At 33.0% G+C, this 20412-nt stretch overlaps 2 protein-coding genes across 2 annotated transcripts; both read right to left on the bottom strand.

The window, feature by feature from the left end:
- Positions 1–6162: 6162 nt before the first annotated feature.
- LOC129879928 (LEAF RUST 10 DISEASE-RESISTANCE LOCUS RECEPTOR-LIKE PROTEIN KINASE-like 1.1) lies at positions 6163–9557 on the bottom strand. The gene is made up of 4 exons (XM_055953678.1): positions 8553–9557; positions 8417–8461; positions 7943–8173; positions 6163–7414 (listed from the first exon to the last, which is right to left on the bottom strand). The coding sequence occupies exons 1-4, from the start codon at positions 9268–9270 to the stop codon at positions 6432–6434; spliced, it is 1977 nt and encodes a 658-aa protein (XP_055809653.1). The 5' UTR covers positions 9271–9557; the 3' UTR covers positions 6163–6431.
- Positions 9558–11145: 1588 nt separating this feature from the next.
- On the bottom strand, positions 11146–16106 carry LOC129879927 (LEAF RUST 10 DISEASE-RESISTANCE LOCUS RECEPTOR-LIKE PROTEIN KINASE-like 1.2). Its single transcript, XM_055953677.1, has 4 exons — positions 14977–16106; positions 12651–12683; positions 12307–12558; positions 11146–12230 (listed from the first exon to the last, which is right to left on the bottom strand). The coding sequence occupies exons 1-4, from the start codon at positions 15752–15754 to the stop codon at positions 11251–11253; spliced, it is 2043 nt and encodes a 680-aa protein (XP_055809652.1). The 5' UTR covers positions 15755–16106; the 3' UTR covers positions 11146–11250.
- Between the last annotated feature and the right edge of the window lie 4306 nt (positions 16107–20412).

Here is a 20412-nt window from a genome sequence, read left to right as displayed (position 1 = left end):
TACCGGTTTTTGACTCAAAAGGAGAGGTTTTTGAAAGACTTAAATTCAACATCTTTAGTTAAAAATCGAGAAAATCCATCCTATCATGTCTATGCTGTTGTTTTTTAAATATCTCATAATTCAGAAAGGGCAAATCTGGATTTAAATTATGAGAACATACTAGATGTTAATTGAAACTCTTTCGTTGAAAAATTAATCACACGATGCAAATAAATAGATATATATTATATCTTGAATTTGGCTTCTTTATATATATATTTCAACTCTTCAAATTAAAATTTTTTAGCTCCCCAACTTATATTCAAAGAAAATGATTGATCTTCCAAAATTTTCCAACACTCTCAGCTAGATTGGAACTTATTAGCAAAGTCTTGAAAAAACAGACAAAAAAGGGGTCCATCTAGACTAAGAAATTGGACGAATTTGCCACTCATACTATATAATTGACTTGGTCTTAGAAAAGACAGTGCTATTATCAACCAATAAAATAGTTAGTCCACTTTACCACGGTGGATAGTTCATTTAGGGTAAAATTGTCCACTAATATTTTCCTCCACTTGTAAATATGGCTATAAATATAGTCTTAAACTTCAATGTAAAAATACACAAAACACATAAAAGAAGAGAATTACTATTACTCTCTCTATATTAATACTTATATATATATATATATATTCTCTTGCTCTTCTTCTTTTATAAAATTGTCAAGTTAGTTAATTTATAACACGTTATCAGCACGAAACTTTAATTTTTCAGAAAATTAACTTCTATATCAGGTATATCTATTAAAGAAATTTAATTTTTAAGTTATCTTTGTTACTTTCAAATTAATTTTCATCATGTCAAACTTTTCAAAATTGGAATTTGTGGCACTTGATATTTCTGGTAAAAATTATTTGTCATGGGTACTTGATGCTGAAATTCACCTTACCGCTAAGGGTCTTGGTGATGCTATAATTGAAGGAAATACAGCATCAAGTCAGGATAAAGCAAAGACTATGATTTTCCTTCGTCGTCATCTAGATGAAAGCCTAAAAATGAAATACTTGACCGTGAAAGATCCACTTGAATTGTGGAAAGACTTAAAAGGGAGGTATGACCACCTCAGGGCAACGGTATTGCCAAGGGCTCATTATGAGTGGATGCATTTACGGTTTCAAGATTTTAAAACCGTAATTGAGTATAATTCTGTTGTATTTAGAATAACTTCTCAATTAAAATTATGTGGAGAAACTATAAATGATGAGGACATGTTAGAAAAGACACTAACTACTTTTCATGCCTCTAATGTAATATTACAGCAGCAATACCGTGAAAAGGGTTTTAAAAAATACTCTGAATTGATCTCATGCCTTCTGGTGGCTGAGCAACATAATGCCCTTTTAATGAAAAATCACGAAGCTCGTCCCACTGAAACTGCTCCGTTACCGGAGGTAAATATGGTAAAAGCACATGACCAGTTTGAAAGAAGACAAAATAAAAATTATGGTCACAATAATGTGCGTGGACGTGGCAATGACAAAAGACGATTTAATAATCATCGAGGTGGTGGTCAACATAAAAGGGAGAACAATATCAGTTATCAAAATGGCCCTTCAAGAAGTAACTGTCATCGTTGTGGCATGAAAGGCCACTGGAAAAATAAATGTCGGACGCCTGAGCATTTTGTAAGACTTTATCAAAATTCTTTCAAAAGAAAGGCAAATAGAGGTGGTGCATTCTTCTAATGCTCGGATAGAGTCACACTTGGCGTTCAAAAATAATGTTGAGGCAAGGCCTTTGAATAATGATAATATTGAAGCAAATCTGGCTTTAAGGATGATGATTTTAATGACCTCAATGATATTACTCATTTGGAGATTGAAGATTTTTTTAAGGATCTTAATTGATGTTTAATTTCATGTTTTTCAATATGTTGTCATGTACTTCGAATTATTGTGTTTTTACGTTTATGTATTTGAAGGGGAAAAAATCAGGGCCACATTTTTATGATAATTGTATATTATTTAATCTTAATATCATATTGTTACTAAAAATAATATTCACTTTATTTAATGTTATTATACTAATTTTTTATTCTTGTTGATAATATATAATGATTGTATTATTTTTGTCAATAAACAAATTATCTATACATGATGAATAATATTATATTAATGTTTTATAATTTTATTTATTTTCTATTTGTTTTAATACTTATGTATAATATTTATTTAAGGTTAATAAGTATATTCTGTCATAAACTTTTTGAATTCTAAGTTCATTAAACTAATTCACTATTAATTATTAATTTTTATAAAATTATGTTTATTATTAATGTGTTACACCTCAGTTTGTTAATTCTTATAATTTGGTACGTTAGGGACTTATGAATCCTATAATTTTTTTAAAAATTCTAAATTACCATAATTTAATTATTTTTTAAAAAAAAGGACTTATGTTTTTCTAGCAAAATTGCTACTTATTTTATTTCTTTCAATGCATCTTTATTTTATGAAGATAAATAAATTTTTCCGTCTTCAATTGGATTCAAGATGAATAATGGAGATACTGTCTTTTGGATAGTGCCACAACTCATACAATATTAAAAGAAAAGAAATATTTCTATCATTTGATTATGAAAAAGGCCTATGTCAATACAATATCTGGTAGTACAAAATTGATTGAAGGCTCTGGAAAAGCGACCTTATTACTACTTGGAGGAACGATATTGGTAATTGATAATACATTGTATTGTAGAAAGTCTCAAAGAAACTTGTTATGTTTCAAGGTTATTCGTCAAAATGGCTATCATATTGAGACTACAAATGAAAGAAAGGTTGAATATCTTTATATTACTACAATAAATATGAAGAAGAAAATTGTGCACGAAAAATTACCTGCACTTTCTTCTAGGTTGTACCATACAAATATTGGTACTGTTGAATCACATGCCATTGTAAACAAAAGGTTTACTGATTCTAATGATTTTATCATTTGGCTTGACCGGTTGGGCCATTCCGGTTATAATATGATGCGCAGAATTATTGAGAATTCACATAGACACACTTTGAAGAATCAAAAAATTCTTCAATCTAAGGAATTCTCTTGTGTTGCTTGTTCCCAAGGAAAACTGATTATCAAACCATCAGCAACTAAGGTTGGGATTGAATCCCCTGCGTTTATGGAACGTATACAGGGTGATATATGTGGGCCAATTCACCCTTCATGTGGACCATTTAAATATTATATGGTCTTGATAGATGCATCTACAAGATGGTCACATGTGTGCTTATTATTAACTCACAACATGGCTTTTGCGAGATTGTTAGCTTAAATTATAAGGTTAAGAGCATAATTTCCAGATTATGCAATAAAGACAATTCGTCTTGATAATGCTGGTGAATTCACATCTCAATCATTTAATGATTATTGCATGTCGGTTGGAATAAAAGTTGAGCATCCGGTCGCTCATGTACATACTCAAAATGGTCTAGCAGAATCATTGATTAAACACCTCCAATTGATAGCTAGACCATTGCTAATGAGGAAAAAACTTCCTATTTCAGTATGGGGCATGCTATTTTGCATGCAGCAGCACTTGTGTGCATAAGGCCAACAAATTATCATGAATTTTCCCCATTACAATTGGCGTTTGAAAGGAAGCCAAATATATATCATCTTAGAATATTTGGGTGTGCGGTATATGTCCCAATTGCTCCACTGCACCGCACAAAGATGGGTCCCCAAAGAAGGTTGGGAATATATGTTGGGTATGAATCTCCTTCTATTATAAAACATCTGGAACCTATGACTGGAGATTTATTTACGGCAAGATTCGCTGATTATCATTTTGATGAATCAGTATACCCAACATTAGAGGGAGAACATAAGCAGTTGAAAAATGAGATAGATTGGAATTCATTGTCACTATCTCATTTAGATCCTCGAACAAATCAATGTGAGCAAGAAGTTCAAAAGATGATTTATTTGCAGAATATTGCAAATCAATTGTCGGATGCATTTACTAACCTTCCACGGGTTACTAAATCGCATATCCCAGCTGCTAATGCTCAAGTTCGATTTGATGTTCCGGTAGGACAACTTGTTCAGGCAAATGAGTCTAGGCCACGCTTAAAATGTGGAAGACCATTTGGTTCCAAAGATAAAAATTCTCGAAAAAGGAAAGAAATAAATGATCAAGATGATCATAATTTGGATGAAGACAATGTTGTATGTATAGCTCAACTGAAGGGAGGATACATCAAAGGAGACAGAACAAAATATATTTCACCAAAATTCTTTTTCACTCATGATCTTCAAAAGAAGGGTGATATAGATGTCCAACAAATTCGTTCAAGTGACAATTTGGCAGATATGTTCACCAAAGCACTGCCAACTTCAACCTTTGAGAAAATGAGATACAAAATTGGAATGCGTCGTCTTCGAGATATTAAGTGATATTTTCATCAGGGGGAGCAAAATACGCGTTGTACTCTTTTTCCCTTAGTCAAGGTTTTGTCCCACTGGATTTTCCTGATAAGGTTTTTAATGAGGCATCACTCAAGGCGTATTATCAGATGTGTGTACTCTTTTTCCTTCATTAGACTTTTTTCCACTAGGTTTTTTCTAATAAGGTTTTAACGAGGCACAACATCTATGGATGTTCAAAATAACAATGTATATTATTTTATTTTTTGTAGAGTTTTAACGAGACACATTTCTCGTGGACATCAAAGGGGGAGTATTATCAACCAAGTAAAATGGTTGTCCACTTTACAATGGTGAATAGTCCATTTACTTTTTAAGTGGGTAAATTGCCCACTAATATTTTCCTCCACTTGTAAATATGGCTATAAATATAGCCTTAAACTTCAATGTAAAAATACACAAAACACATAAAAGAAGAGAATTACTATTACTCTCTCTATATTACTACTCTCTATATATTAATACTTATATATATATATATTCTCTTGCTCTTCTTCCTTTATAAAATTGTCAAGTTAGTTAATTTTTAACAAGTGCATAATAATTCTCATTGTTTTTACTCATGTGAACAAAACCTGTCTATTTTTATCTTTGAATTGAGGTTTCCATTTGGTTCATTCTATGTTTTTATTTGGAAATTATATGCAGTGATACAATTTTACAATAATTGCTTTTCATGATGAAGTCAGAAATTTCGTTAAAGTTTAATATTTAATACACATATAATTAAAAAAAAGTAATTTTTATTTGTATATTGAAAATAATTTTTATATATATGCAGCATAATTTTTTGATGAAGGATGTTCAACTGATAACTCTTCATTGATATGGCTTCATAGTTTTTTCTATAGAAACTGGGATTAATTTGTTACTTCTATTTTAGTTTATGTGACATTATTTTCTTATTAGTCCTTTTCATAGAGAATGAATTATTTTATATTGAAAATGATTAAACTTAAAACGTTTCATTTTACTTTTAGTAAAAAGTTTTATAGCCACATAAATGTTCTAACATGCTTAAGATCACAAGTTTTAAAGCCTTATAACAAGAGTCCAAACAAATGTTATGGTATGTTTTAGATTGCAAGTTTTAAAAGTGTTTTTTTCTTTCTTAAATTTCGTTTTGAGTCTAATTACGCCATATAAATTGAAAGAAAAATATTTCTGTGGATTTTTATAGAACCATAATATACCTAAAGAATGTCCTATCACTTTCAAGTTCCTAGTGACTTGAATGATAAGTGGAACCTGTGGCATCAGTTCTTCTATCCAGAAAACTTATGAACTGCTAAATTCACAAATGGATTGTGTTAAGTGTCACATATTGATTAGTGGAATCGACTGTTGTCTTATGATCTTGGGTAGTCCTCATCTCGAGAGTTAGTTATTGGGATTGAGTTAGCTCCAATGTCCATTTTATTCAATATGGTATTAGCGTGAGGCTCCTCTTCGTTCTTGATTTATGCACTGATGGACCCGTATATTATATCATCCACCCTTCAAATATTCAATCCTGATTTACCATCATTGTACTTGGGACCTGTGGTGCTCGGACTTTTCAAAAATATCGATCCTCAAAAGCTATGCATTTTTTAAGGATTCGAGACTGGTGCAGAGCAACATTTTTTGAGGGTCCAAGCAACATAGCTTAGGACTAGAAAAACTAGAAAAAGGAGATAATTTCATAAAACATTGACAATTCAAAAGCAAAAAAGAAGCATAACATCAAGAACATAATTTATCATATGTACATTCCCTTGAGCTCATCAAATGTAGTTAGTAGATTATGAAGTCTGAAAATACATTATTCTGCACATTTCCTAAGATATTTACCTATGGTGCTCTGACTCTTCAAAAATATTGTCGGGGTGTGCCAGATCCTCCAAAAGTCACGCAATTTTTAAGGATCTGACGTAAGTGCGGTAACATTTTTTGAGTGTTCGAGCAACATAGATAGTCACTCACTCACTAGTGCTTGTTGTGGTGGAGCCACTAATCCATACCTCACTATTAGTATCTGATGGACTTAGGAACTTAACTTTCTTTAACAGTGAAACTTCATCTGACTCAGGGGAAAATGGAGGGATATTAACACTCTTAGACTTGAATAAATTAAAACTAGCACGAGTGTCAAATGTCTTCTCATTTTGATGAAACTCTCCACCTTGAATCTTTCTTAAAATGTTCAATACTTCATCCATTGTTGGCCTGATATCCTTATCGAGTTGCAAGCATCGAAAAGCTAGCTTCGCAACATAGATAGTCATTTTCTTAACAAGCGTATCTGGTGCAAACCCAAGTGATGGATCAATCAGTTCATCAAATGCACTTCTTTGTATCTTGTTTATTGCGAAGTTAGCCAAATTGATCTCGTTCTTATGCCTGTTTAAGTCAACAGCTGGCATTGATGACACAATCTCGATAAGGACAACCCCGAAACTGTAAACATCACTTTTGTCAGTCAGCTGATAACATTCGTGATACTCAGGATCAACATATCCAAGCGTTCCTTGAGGAGCTGTTGATATGTGAGAAACATTGTTAGGGAAAAGTCTCGAGAGTCCAAAATCTGCTACTTTGACACGAAAGTTGTCGTCGAGAAGGATGTTGTTAGTCTTGACATCACGATGTATCACGTCAGAAGCATGGAGGTAAGCCAATGCACTGGCTGTTTCAACTGCAATGTTCATACGGATGGGCCACGTGAGAGATCCCTCTGCTGCTCTTTCTCCATGGAGATGATCAGCAACTGTTCCGTATGGAATGTATTCGTAAACAAGGAGAAGTTCACGGCTGCGTCTTGATGTGCATCCATAAAGAGACACAAGATTTTGGTGCCTCAAACGAGTAAGAATCTCGATTTCGTTTGTGAACTGCTGCATTCTCTTGCAGTTGTGCTCATAGAGGCATTTTACTGCAACTTCTCTTCCATCATATAGTTTTCCTAATTCATAATGTGCATGAACAATGAGATACTGAGTTTTCCAACAAATAGTGAAAAGTGATCAATTGAACACCTTTTGTCAAAAAATACATTTTATACATAAATATTAAAGGCATAATGTATAACCAGACACTCAAATTTGGCATTAGCCAGCAAGTAAGCACTCCAACTTTGAGCGTGCATATCTAGATACCTCAACTTGGTGTCAACTGGCAACTTAACCCTCCAATTCATTCCTACTGTGTATCGTGGACACCCAACCCTAACATTGCATATAAATTTTGAAGGTGTCTAAATAATCATTTTGTAAGTTGGAGTGTTCAACTGACACAGTGGAAATAAGTTGAGGTGTCTAGATGTTTATACTCAAAGTTGGAGCATTTAATTTCCAGTTGAGGCCAAGTTAAAGTGTCTATACACCCTCAACGAGATTCTTAGTTTCTCCACTAAGCATGAACACTAGCTAACTTTCACCTTTTGGAAATTGCTGTCTTTTCAACATAATTCTTAGGTTCAAAGAAAACTTACCATAATATACAGTTCCAAAACCTCCATCTCCTAGTTCATTAGAGGGATCAAAATTGTTGGTGGCTTCCTTAAGTTCAGCATAGGTGAAAACTGGAACCTGAAATCCAAAATATTTGCTCTCTACCTCGAGACCCCGATGTAATTGTGTAGAATCATTCTTCACTCTCTTGCGACGCCAGATAGAAAAGACGACAACGGAAGATAGTAGGATCAAACCAACTCCACTTAAAACTAGAAAACATAAGATACAGTAATCAAACTCTGATCCTTTGAAAGTGTACTACAAAAAAAAAAAGCTTAGCCGGGGATTGGCCGCACACCAAGGGGTGTCATGTAGGCAGCCTACGGGAAGTATCACTGGCTGATTCCACTGCTCAAAACCCGAGACAACTTTACCGTTGCTCCACTTCAAAAGTGTACTACTATAAACATATAGTTATTGACAACAAATATTGCTAATGACAGAGAATTTACCTGAGGCCAGAATAATCATTCTCGAATTACTCTGTCCTTTTTTTTCTGCAGTAAAGGAAGAAAGATAATATTTTTAGATAAACCTCAATAGAAAACAAGCAGAACAAAGGTTATTTCTTTAAAATACTATATATACCTTTGGAACAATGAAACTCGTGTTCGTTGATCATCTGGCATTTCCCTCCTTTGTCAAGACACAGATGACAATCTTTGGACAACTCCCAGTTTAGAAAAACATTAGAAGTCAACAGTTTAAACAAGTCACTTGAATATGGTTTTGATGGTGTAGGCAATGGAATTGGCAACTGTACAAGTGAACAGTGCTTTGGAAGTTTGCTTATCTTAGCACTAGTATTTCCCAGTATTGTTTTCTTGGGATAGTAAACATTAAAATCTCCACACTTAGTATATCTATCAAAATCTTTGAAAAGGGAATCAATTGTCTTCTGGGTGGTGTTATCATGACTATGTTTGCATCTGTACAAGGTTAAGTTAGGAACAATTTGGAAAGAAATCAAAGGGGATTTTGGAAATAAGAAATTTTGGTAAAAAGACTTGCAACTATTTTTAAGCAAGTAATCTTGAAGTTTAGGATCTGAAATAAGGAAAAAATCACCTTTCTTCACTAAAACATCATATTTGTGTTTACCAAATTCAATCTTTGGATATGGTTTAGTATGACAATCAAACTTGCATAATCCACACTCAGGGTTGCTGGAATTTGTGAAAGGAAACTTCATAACTCCAAGGCTTCCACACTCGAATTCATCGATGCAGTTGTATTTGGAGTTACCTTGTACTTGAGGTAGTTTAAGGATCACTAAACAACACAAAAACAAGAAAGTAGAAGCCATGTTGTGTACTCTGTGTCTCACACAGCAAGAAAATTGGAATTATAACCTTGTTATCTGGTTTAATTTTTCTATATGTGGATTGGAATTTTGTTACAAAGACTTTGGAAAAAAGGAAACAAGATTCAAGTGAGAGCCAACATGGAAGACTTTTCCACTCTCCATCCTCATTGACTAAGTACTATGTAAAGACTTGAATCATTGACTCTTGAGATAAGATATTTCTGCTCTTTTTTATCTGTTTTAAAGAAAATCTCATGCATAGTCTAAATAAGTATGTACCTTCTTTCCTAAGCAGAAGGCAAGTATTTTGGATCACATCATATTTCCATGAGATAAAGGGAAGTTGGTAAAACAGTATTTTGGTTAGGGGGCATTTTCTCTAGGAAATAGGTGAAGTTAAAAAGTAACTGGATATACCACATACCGGCTTAACGGATTTTTTTAGTGAAGTAGCAACAGATAAGTGATTTTTCTACTTATCTGATATAAAAGAAAAAATAACCTTCTGGGTGAAATAGCAAAAGATAGGTGACTTTTCTGATATATATATATAAAAAAAAGACCTTTCGAGTGAAATAGCAAAAGGTAATTGACTTTTCTGATTTAAAAAAAAAAACTTTGAGTGAAATAGTAAAAGATAGATGACTTTTCTAATACGAAAAGAAAGAAAAATGACCGTCTGAGTGAAATAACAAAAGATAAGTGACTTTTCTGATACAAGAAAGAAAAGTAACTTTGATCACTTATTTCCAATAGTTGAATGATCAGGCCAATTAAGAAATCAACTCCGTGTTCTCAATCAAAAAGATTCCAGTCTCAGTATCAGAAACCGTTTGAAGAACTTGGTCCAATAGCTAAATGATCAAAGCTAGTGAAGCTTTCTTGATATAACATGGGCTCTGGTCCTTTCTGCATTTCTTTCTTATTAGAGAATAATCACAAAGTGTATCACACTGATTGATGGAAGGAAGATCCATTTACAGTACTCAACATACAATCAGAGACCAAAACAATGAGAAGAAATAGACTATAAAATATACAAACTTGTAATGCATCGAAATGTCAAAAGGGGAATTGGTGAAGCTGGACGTCTAATGTTGGTTGTGGTAGAGCCACTAAACCACCGATCATCCGTGGAATTTGGTGAAGGTGGAGATTCAGATTTCATAAACTGGATAGCATTTTCGGGGCACTTAGTTCCTTCCTGTTCCCGGAGCTGAGGCATTGTAAAACTTAGTCCCAAATTTTGTATGGACTTAATCCCATAAAATTTTGCATTTCTAAACTAAAGTAATTCTTCGCTCTCTCATCCTGAAAGTGATGAGCAACTAACTTAAACACTGAAATGTATACATAAATCAGGAGGAGTTCAGTGTTGCGCCTCTATGTGCAACCATAGAGAGTAAAAAGATATGATGTACTGGTCCTGTGAGATGCATTTTATGTACATAGAGGCGTTTCACTGCTACATCTCCTCCATAGAGGCCCTGTTAGCTGCTGTATATATATTGAGTTACTAAACCACAGAAGCTTAAAGAAAAATCTGCCAAATACCTGCTGATTTCCTGGATTTTTAACTGATGCATTGATTAGCTCAAGTTGATATGCTTCTTACCATGATAAACTGTTCCAAAACCTCCATCACCAATTCTGTAAAGGAAATATTATGCACACAGCATTATTTCGTCGTAAGAACTGCACATACTATCTGTCAAATGTCCTGGTAAAGTGGCTGATATTCATTTAAGTAACCTCAAATCCAGGATATCGTGAAAAATATGCATGCTCATTAGTGCAGAAACCATGTCCATACTCAATAGTTACACTCCACTGTGTTTAGAAAATGTCGAACAAAGAACAAAAGTAAACACTAACAAAGATAAGAAGAAAGGTCTCAGCAACTTATTCCTTTACAGAGATTATCAATGAGTACATATTTGTTAAATTTACGTTGAAATGAAAGCAAAGAGTGTAAGAATTTCACCCGCTAACATTACTACTGCCACAGCTACTAACCCATCTCTCAGTTACAGAAATAGGTGAAGGTGGCAAATGCATTTTCTTTAACAAAACTATACTATCTGATGTAGGAGAAGTAGGAGCTTTTTCACCATTACATTCTGTGTTATCGACAATTGAGTCATTCGTCTTCTCATCTTTGATTTGAACCGTATATGTGCCTTGAATATGCTTAAGTGTCTCCAGTACTTCATCCATTTTTGGTCTCAAGTCCGTCTCTAGCTGCAAGCATTGAAATGCTAGCTCTGCTACTGAAGTAGTCATTCTCATAACTTGTGCATCTGATTTAAATCCCAGAGATGGATCAATTAGCTCATCAAATGCACATCTCTGAATCCTGTTTATCGCTAAGTTGGCCAAATTGATCTCATGTCGACGCCTAGTAATATCAACAGCAGGCATTGATGAGATAAGTTCAACAAGGACGACACCAAAACTATAAACATCACTTTTATCAGTGAGCTGGTAACATTCATGATAGTCTGGATCAACATATCCAGCTGTCCCTTGAGGAGCTGTTGACACATGAGTAGCATCATTAGGAAAAAGTCTCGAAAGCCCAAAATCTGCAACTTTGACACAACAATTGCTGTCGAGGAGTATGTTGGTAGTCTTCACATCACGATGTATTATGTCAGAAGCATGGAGGTAAGCCAATGCACTAGCAATTTCTACAGCAATATTCATGCGGATAGGCCATGGGAGGAATCCGTCCTTTGCTCTATCCCCATTCAGGTGATCCGCCACTGTCCCATTGGGAATGTATTCATAAACAAGGAGTAGTTCACGGCTGTGCTTTGATGTGCAGCCATAAAGGGAAACAAGATTTCGATGCCTTAGGCGAGTGAGAATTTCAATTTCATTTTTAAACTGTTCCATTCTCTTGCAATTGTGCTCGTAAAGTCGCTTCACTGCAACTTCTCTCCCATCCCTAAGTTTACCTAGTAAGAAATGTAGTACAAATTTAGTTATCTAGTCGTGTCATTCGAACATCTGATTTGCTTTCAAGATTCTTACCATAGTAAACAGCACCAAACCCTCCATCTCCAAGTTCATTGGAGGAATCAAAGTTACTTGTAGCTTCTTCAAGTTCAACATAGGAGAAGACCGAGACTCCATGGTAATTACTACCTCCATCAAAATCATGTGTTAAGGAACGATCAGAAGATTTTTTTCTCGAGGTGAAGTATAAACAACTTTTGTGTTCTTTCTTGTAACGACAAACAATGAAAGCAGCCACGAGGATTATTAACACAGCTCCACCAAAAACTGAAAAAAGACAAAAATGAAGTTAACAAAATGTGGAACTATGTTGAAATGTGAAATTCAGGGATAATAATAATAATATAGTACTGATTTACCTAAGCCAAGAATCAATCCCAAATTATTTTTTCCTGAAAATGAAGTAACGTCAGACAAATCGTGGAGGAGGTAGTATTGAAAAATAATGATCTGCATCTGATAAGGAAGAAAATAGAACTTATAAAATGTTTCAGTAGATGGAAATGGATGCATAGGGACATGCATTATAAAATTATTGGTTTTGGACCAGTAGGCAATTGCTTCTAGATGTGCTATATGATCTTTAGAAAAACGAAATGTCCAACGATTGTTGGTAAGACATTGGTTTTCTTTAATGCCACATTTAGAACAGCGTCGAAAATCCCCATATGAGAAAAATTCATAGGTCAATCTTAGACAAGTTAGCACTCTATGACCATGAATTATGGCAGTGGAATAAGTGAACAGTCGCCTATAATCTCACTATCGCCAAACTATACAATCCTCTCCAAATTAGATTATGCAGTTTATAGTTTTTCCCCGTTCCAATTTAAGTGTGTTACTTTCTTTTTTGGTCTGTCCCAAAAAGAGTATCTATATATATTTAATCAATTTTTCAATTCCAACATTCTACCTGGCAAGTTTAAGATCACAAGATTTAAAGGACTACACACATCTTTGATTTAAGATCATGAGATTCAAAGGTCTCCCTTTATTTCTTGAACCCATGGCAAGTCAAACTAAGACATTTAAACTGAAACGGAGGGAACAATAGAAAAGAGAAGAGTTTTGGATGTTTTACACATGAAAGCCTCGTTGATCGTTGTTAGCTTTTATAACTCGGCACATAATATCTTATGTCTAGGATCTTAAAGTTGCAGCTGGTAGTAGTAGTTACCATCACAGCAATGATTCTGGCGAGACTAATCAGAGCCATAACAAACAGGTTCACCGTATTCAGAGCGACAATGGTAGCTGCTTCTTTCACAGCCACTAATTTATTTCAGACCAATGACCATTGTAGTATTTAACTCATTTTCCGACAACCTTAAATATTCTATCTATTGGCATCTTTTATTGATCTTCTTTTTCCTATTTCAACTGGTGCAGCAACATATGACTCTCAAGGCATTGCACTACGATCAACTTGATGTTTCACATCGTCTAAAACAGCATAGGGATGAAACACACCATTGGAAGCACAAGCAATTGGATTTTTGGAGGTACTTTGCGGGAAAGGAGTTATTGAAATTAAAAGTAAGATAAAAGTCAGCTCCTGATTACATAATTCGGAAATGTTCTACTTATTCTTATTTTAAGTTTGACTTGGTTTTACATGTTGCAGTTTCCTACCTATATTAAAGCTAATAATGTAAGTTCTGATCCTGTCAAACAAGAAAACAGCACAATATGAGCAGCCAATTTATACACATTAATTACAACTGTGTTTTGTTTTATAGAAGATCAAAAGGAAATATGTAATGGTAGTACCAATAAATTCAGCACAAATTGATATGCACCTTGTCCTTTATGCTAAAACGAGAACCTGTGGTCCGTTGATATAGAAAGTATCACAAACTCAAAAGATTCCTGGCTTCATGTTAGCGTACTCCAATTAATCATGACAAACTATTAACCTAGTCCGTCATAAGTATCATTAAAGATCACATCTTGGAACATGAATTATCACAGATAAAGCTCAACCAAGCGATGATCACAAACGGTATTCCTTTAAGGACCTTGATTCAATAATTTTGTACTCGAAATGTAAAGTTGAATTGGTTAAGAAAAAGGAGATTAAGTGGCTTATTAGAGTGAGAAGAGAATTAAAGAAGTATTCAATTAGCACCCTCATCATATACTTGAAAAAACACTATTGGATTAACCAAAAGATTAACAGAAAAAAATACCAAATCCCAAAATACATAGACTAACCGGAACAAGACACCATTCATCAGAGAAATTATTAGTAGCTATAAGGTTATTTCCTTGGCTGCACAAATTTTGTAGTAAACACATTATTAATCATCCACAGCTTAATCCATATGATTAATTCAGCTGTATCATGATGCCTAAATCATCACGTTATATTTTTTTGGGCGTGTAGAATCACATGAAAAGAACCTAAAGCAAGGAGCATAATCATACTGGAAATTTAACATATCCGCAGAAGCTGTAAGGATATTTCCTTGGCTGCACTGTGTAGTAAACACATTATTAATCATCCACAGCTTAATCCAATCGATCAATTCAGCTGTATAGTGATGCTTAGATAATCAAGCAATACTCTTTTGTGTGCTTGGTGATCACACAAAAAGAACCTAAAGCAAGGTGCCTAGTCATAGCATAAGGTGCTGCATAATTATACTGGAAAATTAACTGGTAGATAAGATCATAGGAGCTTACTGGAAGGTTTGCAACTCGAAGAATGAGGCCTGTCAGTGCAGAAACATTTGAATTGATAATTGATAACATCAAATCCGCAATGTCCTCCGCTTTCTGCACATTCACTGCAATTACTAGCTGTCCAACTCAATCTAAACCCCCTTCTTAAAAGCGCCAGATAGTTAAGATCTTGATTACTTCCCTCATCTCCAAGCATTTCTACTGGTGCAATTACATGATGTTTACACACTTGTAATGCAGACTCAAAACGTTCATCCTCAGCAAACATAGCAAAACTCCAATCATTTCCATTTTCTTCACCACAACCAAAACCAATCCTGTACTTCAAAAGAGGCTCGGATATCGATCCATTACACTTTGACAACACGTAAATTCTTGATTCGTTAACAAACTTAAAAGGGCGATTATCAAGTGACACATTCTTGATATCAGAAACACAACCATTGCTTATACTACTGTTGAAGATTGAATTTTTAAGCTGAAAAGTATGATCTTGATATCTAATATCTTCAACTATATACTCATTTCCAGCAATATGTACAACAGGAAACCCCTGTTCACTACAATTTAGCCCAAATCCAGGGTACCCACAATAAGATTCATGCTCTTCTTGAATATAAAATGGAAAGCTTATTTTTGGACCATATCTACAATTTACTGGATTATTACATGCTACAAACTGTGGATCAACAGCAGAACATTTATCTATTTGCTGAATGTAGCAGAAAACACAAAGGTTTAATGATACTATCAAGAAATACCTTTTTTCTTGGTTCATCTGTAATCTTGAAACAGCTGAAAATATACAAACTAAGACAAGTAAATAATGAAAAATATACTAAAGAGAGAAAAGGGGTTTCTTGAATTTTTTTCTTTAGAAGAAAGATTGAAATTTTAAGCAAAAAGATGAATTATTTTGGTATATACATATTCTCTGCAACTGGCTCTGACAGAAGGGTTGACTATGTATCTACCTCATATATCAGAAAAGATTGAATTTCAAGATTATTTTTGAAAAAAAAAAAAAAGTTGCATTTATTGACCATAAACCTTTTGACTAATGATTAATTAGCTTGAAATAGCAATAAAAATGTCTGCTTTAGAGACATTAGTCATATTCACAGAGGATATATTAATAAAATAGGGACACGAGTTTCTTGCTCATATGTCTGCAGCAATTTGCAGCTACCCTATAGAAGAAAGACTGGATTTTTAGTAGATTTGGATCAAATTTAAAATAATTATCTTCAAATATATATGTTTGATCCTGAAATTTGATTAAATTTTGAAAATGTGATTTTAAGTTTTCAAAAACACTCATATTAGTTCTTCGAGAGAAATTTCATTTTTACTCGTAAAATTCAAAAAAGCAAAAATCAAGTAAGTTTAAATTTTTCAATTTCAAGTTTAAGCAATTCCACATAGTATTAGAGCAAAATTGGACTTTTTCTCTTTTTATCCATTTAGTATCAGAAATTCATTTGCACTACTAATCTAGAATTATGTTACGTACGAGCGGATTCATTAAGCAAGGAAACATGCCCTATTAATAATCTCCTTAACAAAGATATTAAATTCTCTTTAAGCAACATCAGTGGGATGATTAAGGTTTGAGTTATATTTTACTAAGAGACTGTTTGGATTGACTTATAAGCTGTTTCAGTTTTTTTTGAGTGTTTGGCTGCCCAACTTAAAGTCATTTTGTGCTTAAAATAAGTTTCAATAAATAGTTGGGTTTATTTGGATGAACTTATTTTAAACAATTTATAAATTGAAAACAGCTTATAAGTCAAAAAAAAATTGTCTGCACCTACTTTTGTTTTTTAACTTATAAGCAGTTTTCAACTTATAAACTTCTTAAAAATAAGTCAATCCAAACAGGTTAGTTGAATTTTTTTTGGTCAGATACAGACGTTGACTTCTCTCTTCTTTTTGGTTGACCTGTCATACTTTCTCTAAAATATTGAAGTTAAAGCTTGGATTGTTCAACAAGTACACATATTAATATTCCTATGATATTTCTTGTAAGTTGTAACATACGAATATTACATTGTTACATCTTTTTAAGTTTATATTCAAGATAGAATATGTCCCTTCTTTGTTTTTTTTTTGTTTTTTGTTTTTTTGTCTTTGACAATCACGTGCTTAGCACGTGATGAATCATTCCGCTTTGCATTCTTTTCAACTTTTATAAATAAAGCAATTATGCTTATGTTTGGAAGTCCTTTTTTGAAAAAATATTTCTTTATCAATTTTCGAATATCAGAATGCAAGTTGTGTGTCATATAATTTTATTCCTCACAAATATTGAATTGACGTATCAAAGTCACTTTTAAATTATACATCTAACAGCTAATACGCAATTCAAATAAACCTAAATTGCTATATCGAATCGCCTTTGCTTGCTTTATTATTATATACTTTTTTTTTTGCAATGTCTTCCTCCAATAGAATGAACAACAATTAATTCTAAGGATGTCTATTTGTGCACATCAAAGGAGTGATATTTATTTATTTTCTAGGAAGAGTACTTATATTATGTACAAAAAGAAATAAATTAAAGTAAGTCTTATAGTTTAATCAAAAGATCATTTTGTTTAAGCCAAAGACATCATAACCAAAAAGGACATGCCCCAAGAAGAGTACAAGTGTTAGAAATTGACTTTTATAAAAAGAAAAAAATGATTTCACACACAATTCTTCTCTTTCTAAATAATAATGAAATGAAGCACTATTAGTAAGTGATGCAAAATAGGAAAAGAAGACATTGATGAGCCAAAGGGGATGTAATGTGAGAGAAGTATCATATAATTCTACACCAAGACTTAGATTGATGGAAAAAAATAATAAATCTTTATTAAAATTAAAATTTTAATCTCAAAAATTATATTCATTTTATTAATTACCAAAATTAAATTTATAACTAAAATTATTAATTCGATAAAACTTAAAAATTTAAAATTTGAATCTGTCCACCCTTAGTGGGTGCCAACATCATCTTCATATCTTGATAGATATGTCATTGGATCTTGCATTTATGGCCACTCAATTGGATTCTATTGTCAAAGTTTCATTTATTATTTTCCCTTTTGAAAGAAGTGGTTCAAAAATATCTATATCCACCCAAAGTTTCTTGCTCCATTTAGGGAATTATTATGACATCCATTATAGTTTTATCTAGAGACATCTTACAAATAAATGGATTGTTTTATTTTGGTAAAAAATATTTGTCTACGTCAAACTAATAAAGTTAAGATATATATCTTTTATATACATGTTTATTATTGGACTTTGATTATATGACATGTATTTTTTACATTATTTTTTAACTATCAAAATTAATTTTATTATTTTAGTATAAACACATTATGAGAGTAAGTATTTACAATTTTCTTGTATCTTGTTATGACACATAAATTACTTTAAATATTTTTAAAAAATAATAAATATAGTCAGTATAATTGTTGTATAATCAATGTGTATATTGAATATACTCTAACAACGGCTATAATCTATTGTGATTAATGATGGATATCAGTAATTTACACAAGAAAATTCAAAAAGAATTTTAGAATGTCGTGGTTGTTATTTGTATAAATGATGTAATGACCCGTTAGGTCATTTTGAGAATGAGTCCTCCTCCTTTCAAACGAGACCCTTCCCGTAAAATTTTAATTGGTTATTTGGACTATTCGGTAACTTTGGTTAATTAGTTGAGGGATAATTTTAGAGAATTAATTTAATTAATGGACTAAAGTGTTAATTTATTTAATACCCTATACCACTTTTCTTATATTTATTAAAATAGGTTAGTAGAAATTGTAAATTTTAATACATAATTAATTTGAAAAAGGAAAAAAAAAGAATTATATATATACATATAATCTGATGGCCTAATGCCATCAGATCTATCGAGAAGGAAGAAAAGCACGCCGCCGACGAACACACAAAAAAAAAATCGGAGAAAAAAAATACGGAGGAAGAAAGAAAAGAAAGGAGAAAATAAAAATAAAGGAGAAGAGAAAAAATAGGAATTTTTAATTCCAAAGCGTCAAGGTAATTATTCTCATCCTTTCCATTAAATTTTTATGCAATTATGAACATATTTTTAGGGTATATTGGTGGAGAAATAATGTTGAAATAAAAAAATATGACCCTAGGATTCTTCATATAAAATCTTGATTTGGGGGTCGAATAACGATCCGTTTTAGCTGAAATTTGACATGTGAGTTTATTTTATCATGAGTGAACATAATCGGAAAGAAAATTTCAGATTTGACTTCAATGACATAGAATGAGCTAGTTCCTGAATTTTGATATATTAAAATAGATAATTAAATATTAGGTATATTACATATTATGAATTACCTTAAATTTATAATATTGGGGTTCTTGGTTGCTGCTGCAACATGGGTGTAATTCTTTGGAATTATTGGATGACTAAATATTTGGCTACATTAGTGACTAATTAGGAGTAAAAATTATACGAATATTATTAATTGTTAATTGGAGGAATTAAGCCATAACTCTAGACTTGAAATTTAAAAAAAAATATAATATTTGACTTATTAATTGGCATCAAGATTTAGGAACTTGATTATAAACTTGTGTAAGTTTGGGGTCTAGGCTAGACATGGGTGTTGTTAGTTTTGAAATCTTATTGTGGTTAATTATTTGTTTAGATCATACTTATTTGGAAACCCAGCGAAAAGGGAAGGCTCGGGTCTCGGAGTAATTGCGTGATTATTTAAGGCAAGTGAATTTCTAAACCTCAGTTTAAGCTTATAGATGCTTGTATTTCTGTGTTATGTGTATTAGGAAGTAATGAGAATTAGACTGGATTATTGACTATATGATTGACCTTTAAAAAATGGAGATGAGGGGTAGAAAATGGTGATCTAATGACATGTATTGGTGGAATTGATATGTTATGATTGTGGATTTATTTTGGACATGTGAAATAACTATGTTGATGTGAGATAGGAAAAATTATGGTTGTTGTCATATTATTATCGTGAATTATATGAACATGAATTGATTGCATTGGTTCTGACATATTGTGTTGAGATTGAAAATGATATGAAACAAAGGGGTCGGGCCACACGCTCCGTGGCAGGTATTATGAAACAAAGGGGTCGGGCTACACGCTCCGTGGCAGGTATTATGAAACAAAGGGGTCGGGCCACACGCTCCGTGGCAAGTATTATAAAATAAAGGGGTCGGGCCACACGCTCCGTGGCAGGTATTATGAAATAAAGGGGTCGGGCCACACGCTCCGTGGCAGGTATTATGAAACAAAGGGGTCGGGCCACACGCTCCGTGGTAGGTTACATGGACAGAAATGTCCCCCATGGGTTCCGGACTGTGATTCAGCGGATGTGTACCGATAGGACAGACATGCATCATTTCATTGCATTGCATTGCACCTTTCTGACA

Source organism: Solanum dulcamara, chromosome 2 (assembly GCF_947179165.1).
Source record: "Solanum dulcamara chromosome 2, daSolDulc1.2, whole genome shotgun sequence".
Taxonomy (NCBI): Eukaryota; Viridiplantae; Streptophyta; class Magnoliopsida; order Solanales; family Solanaceae; genus Solanum; species Solanum dulcamara.
This window is presented reverse-complemented; position numbering and strand designations above follow the sequence as displayed.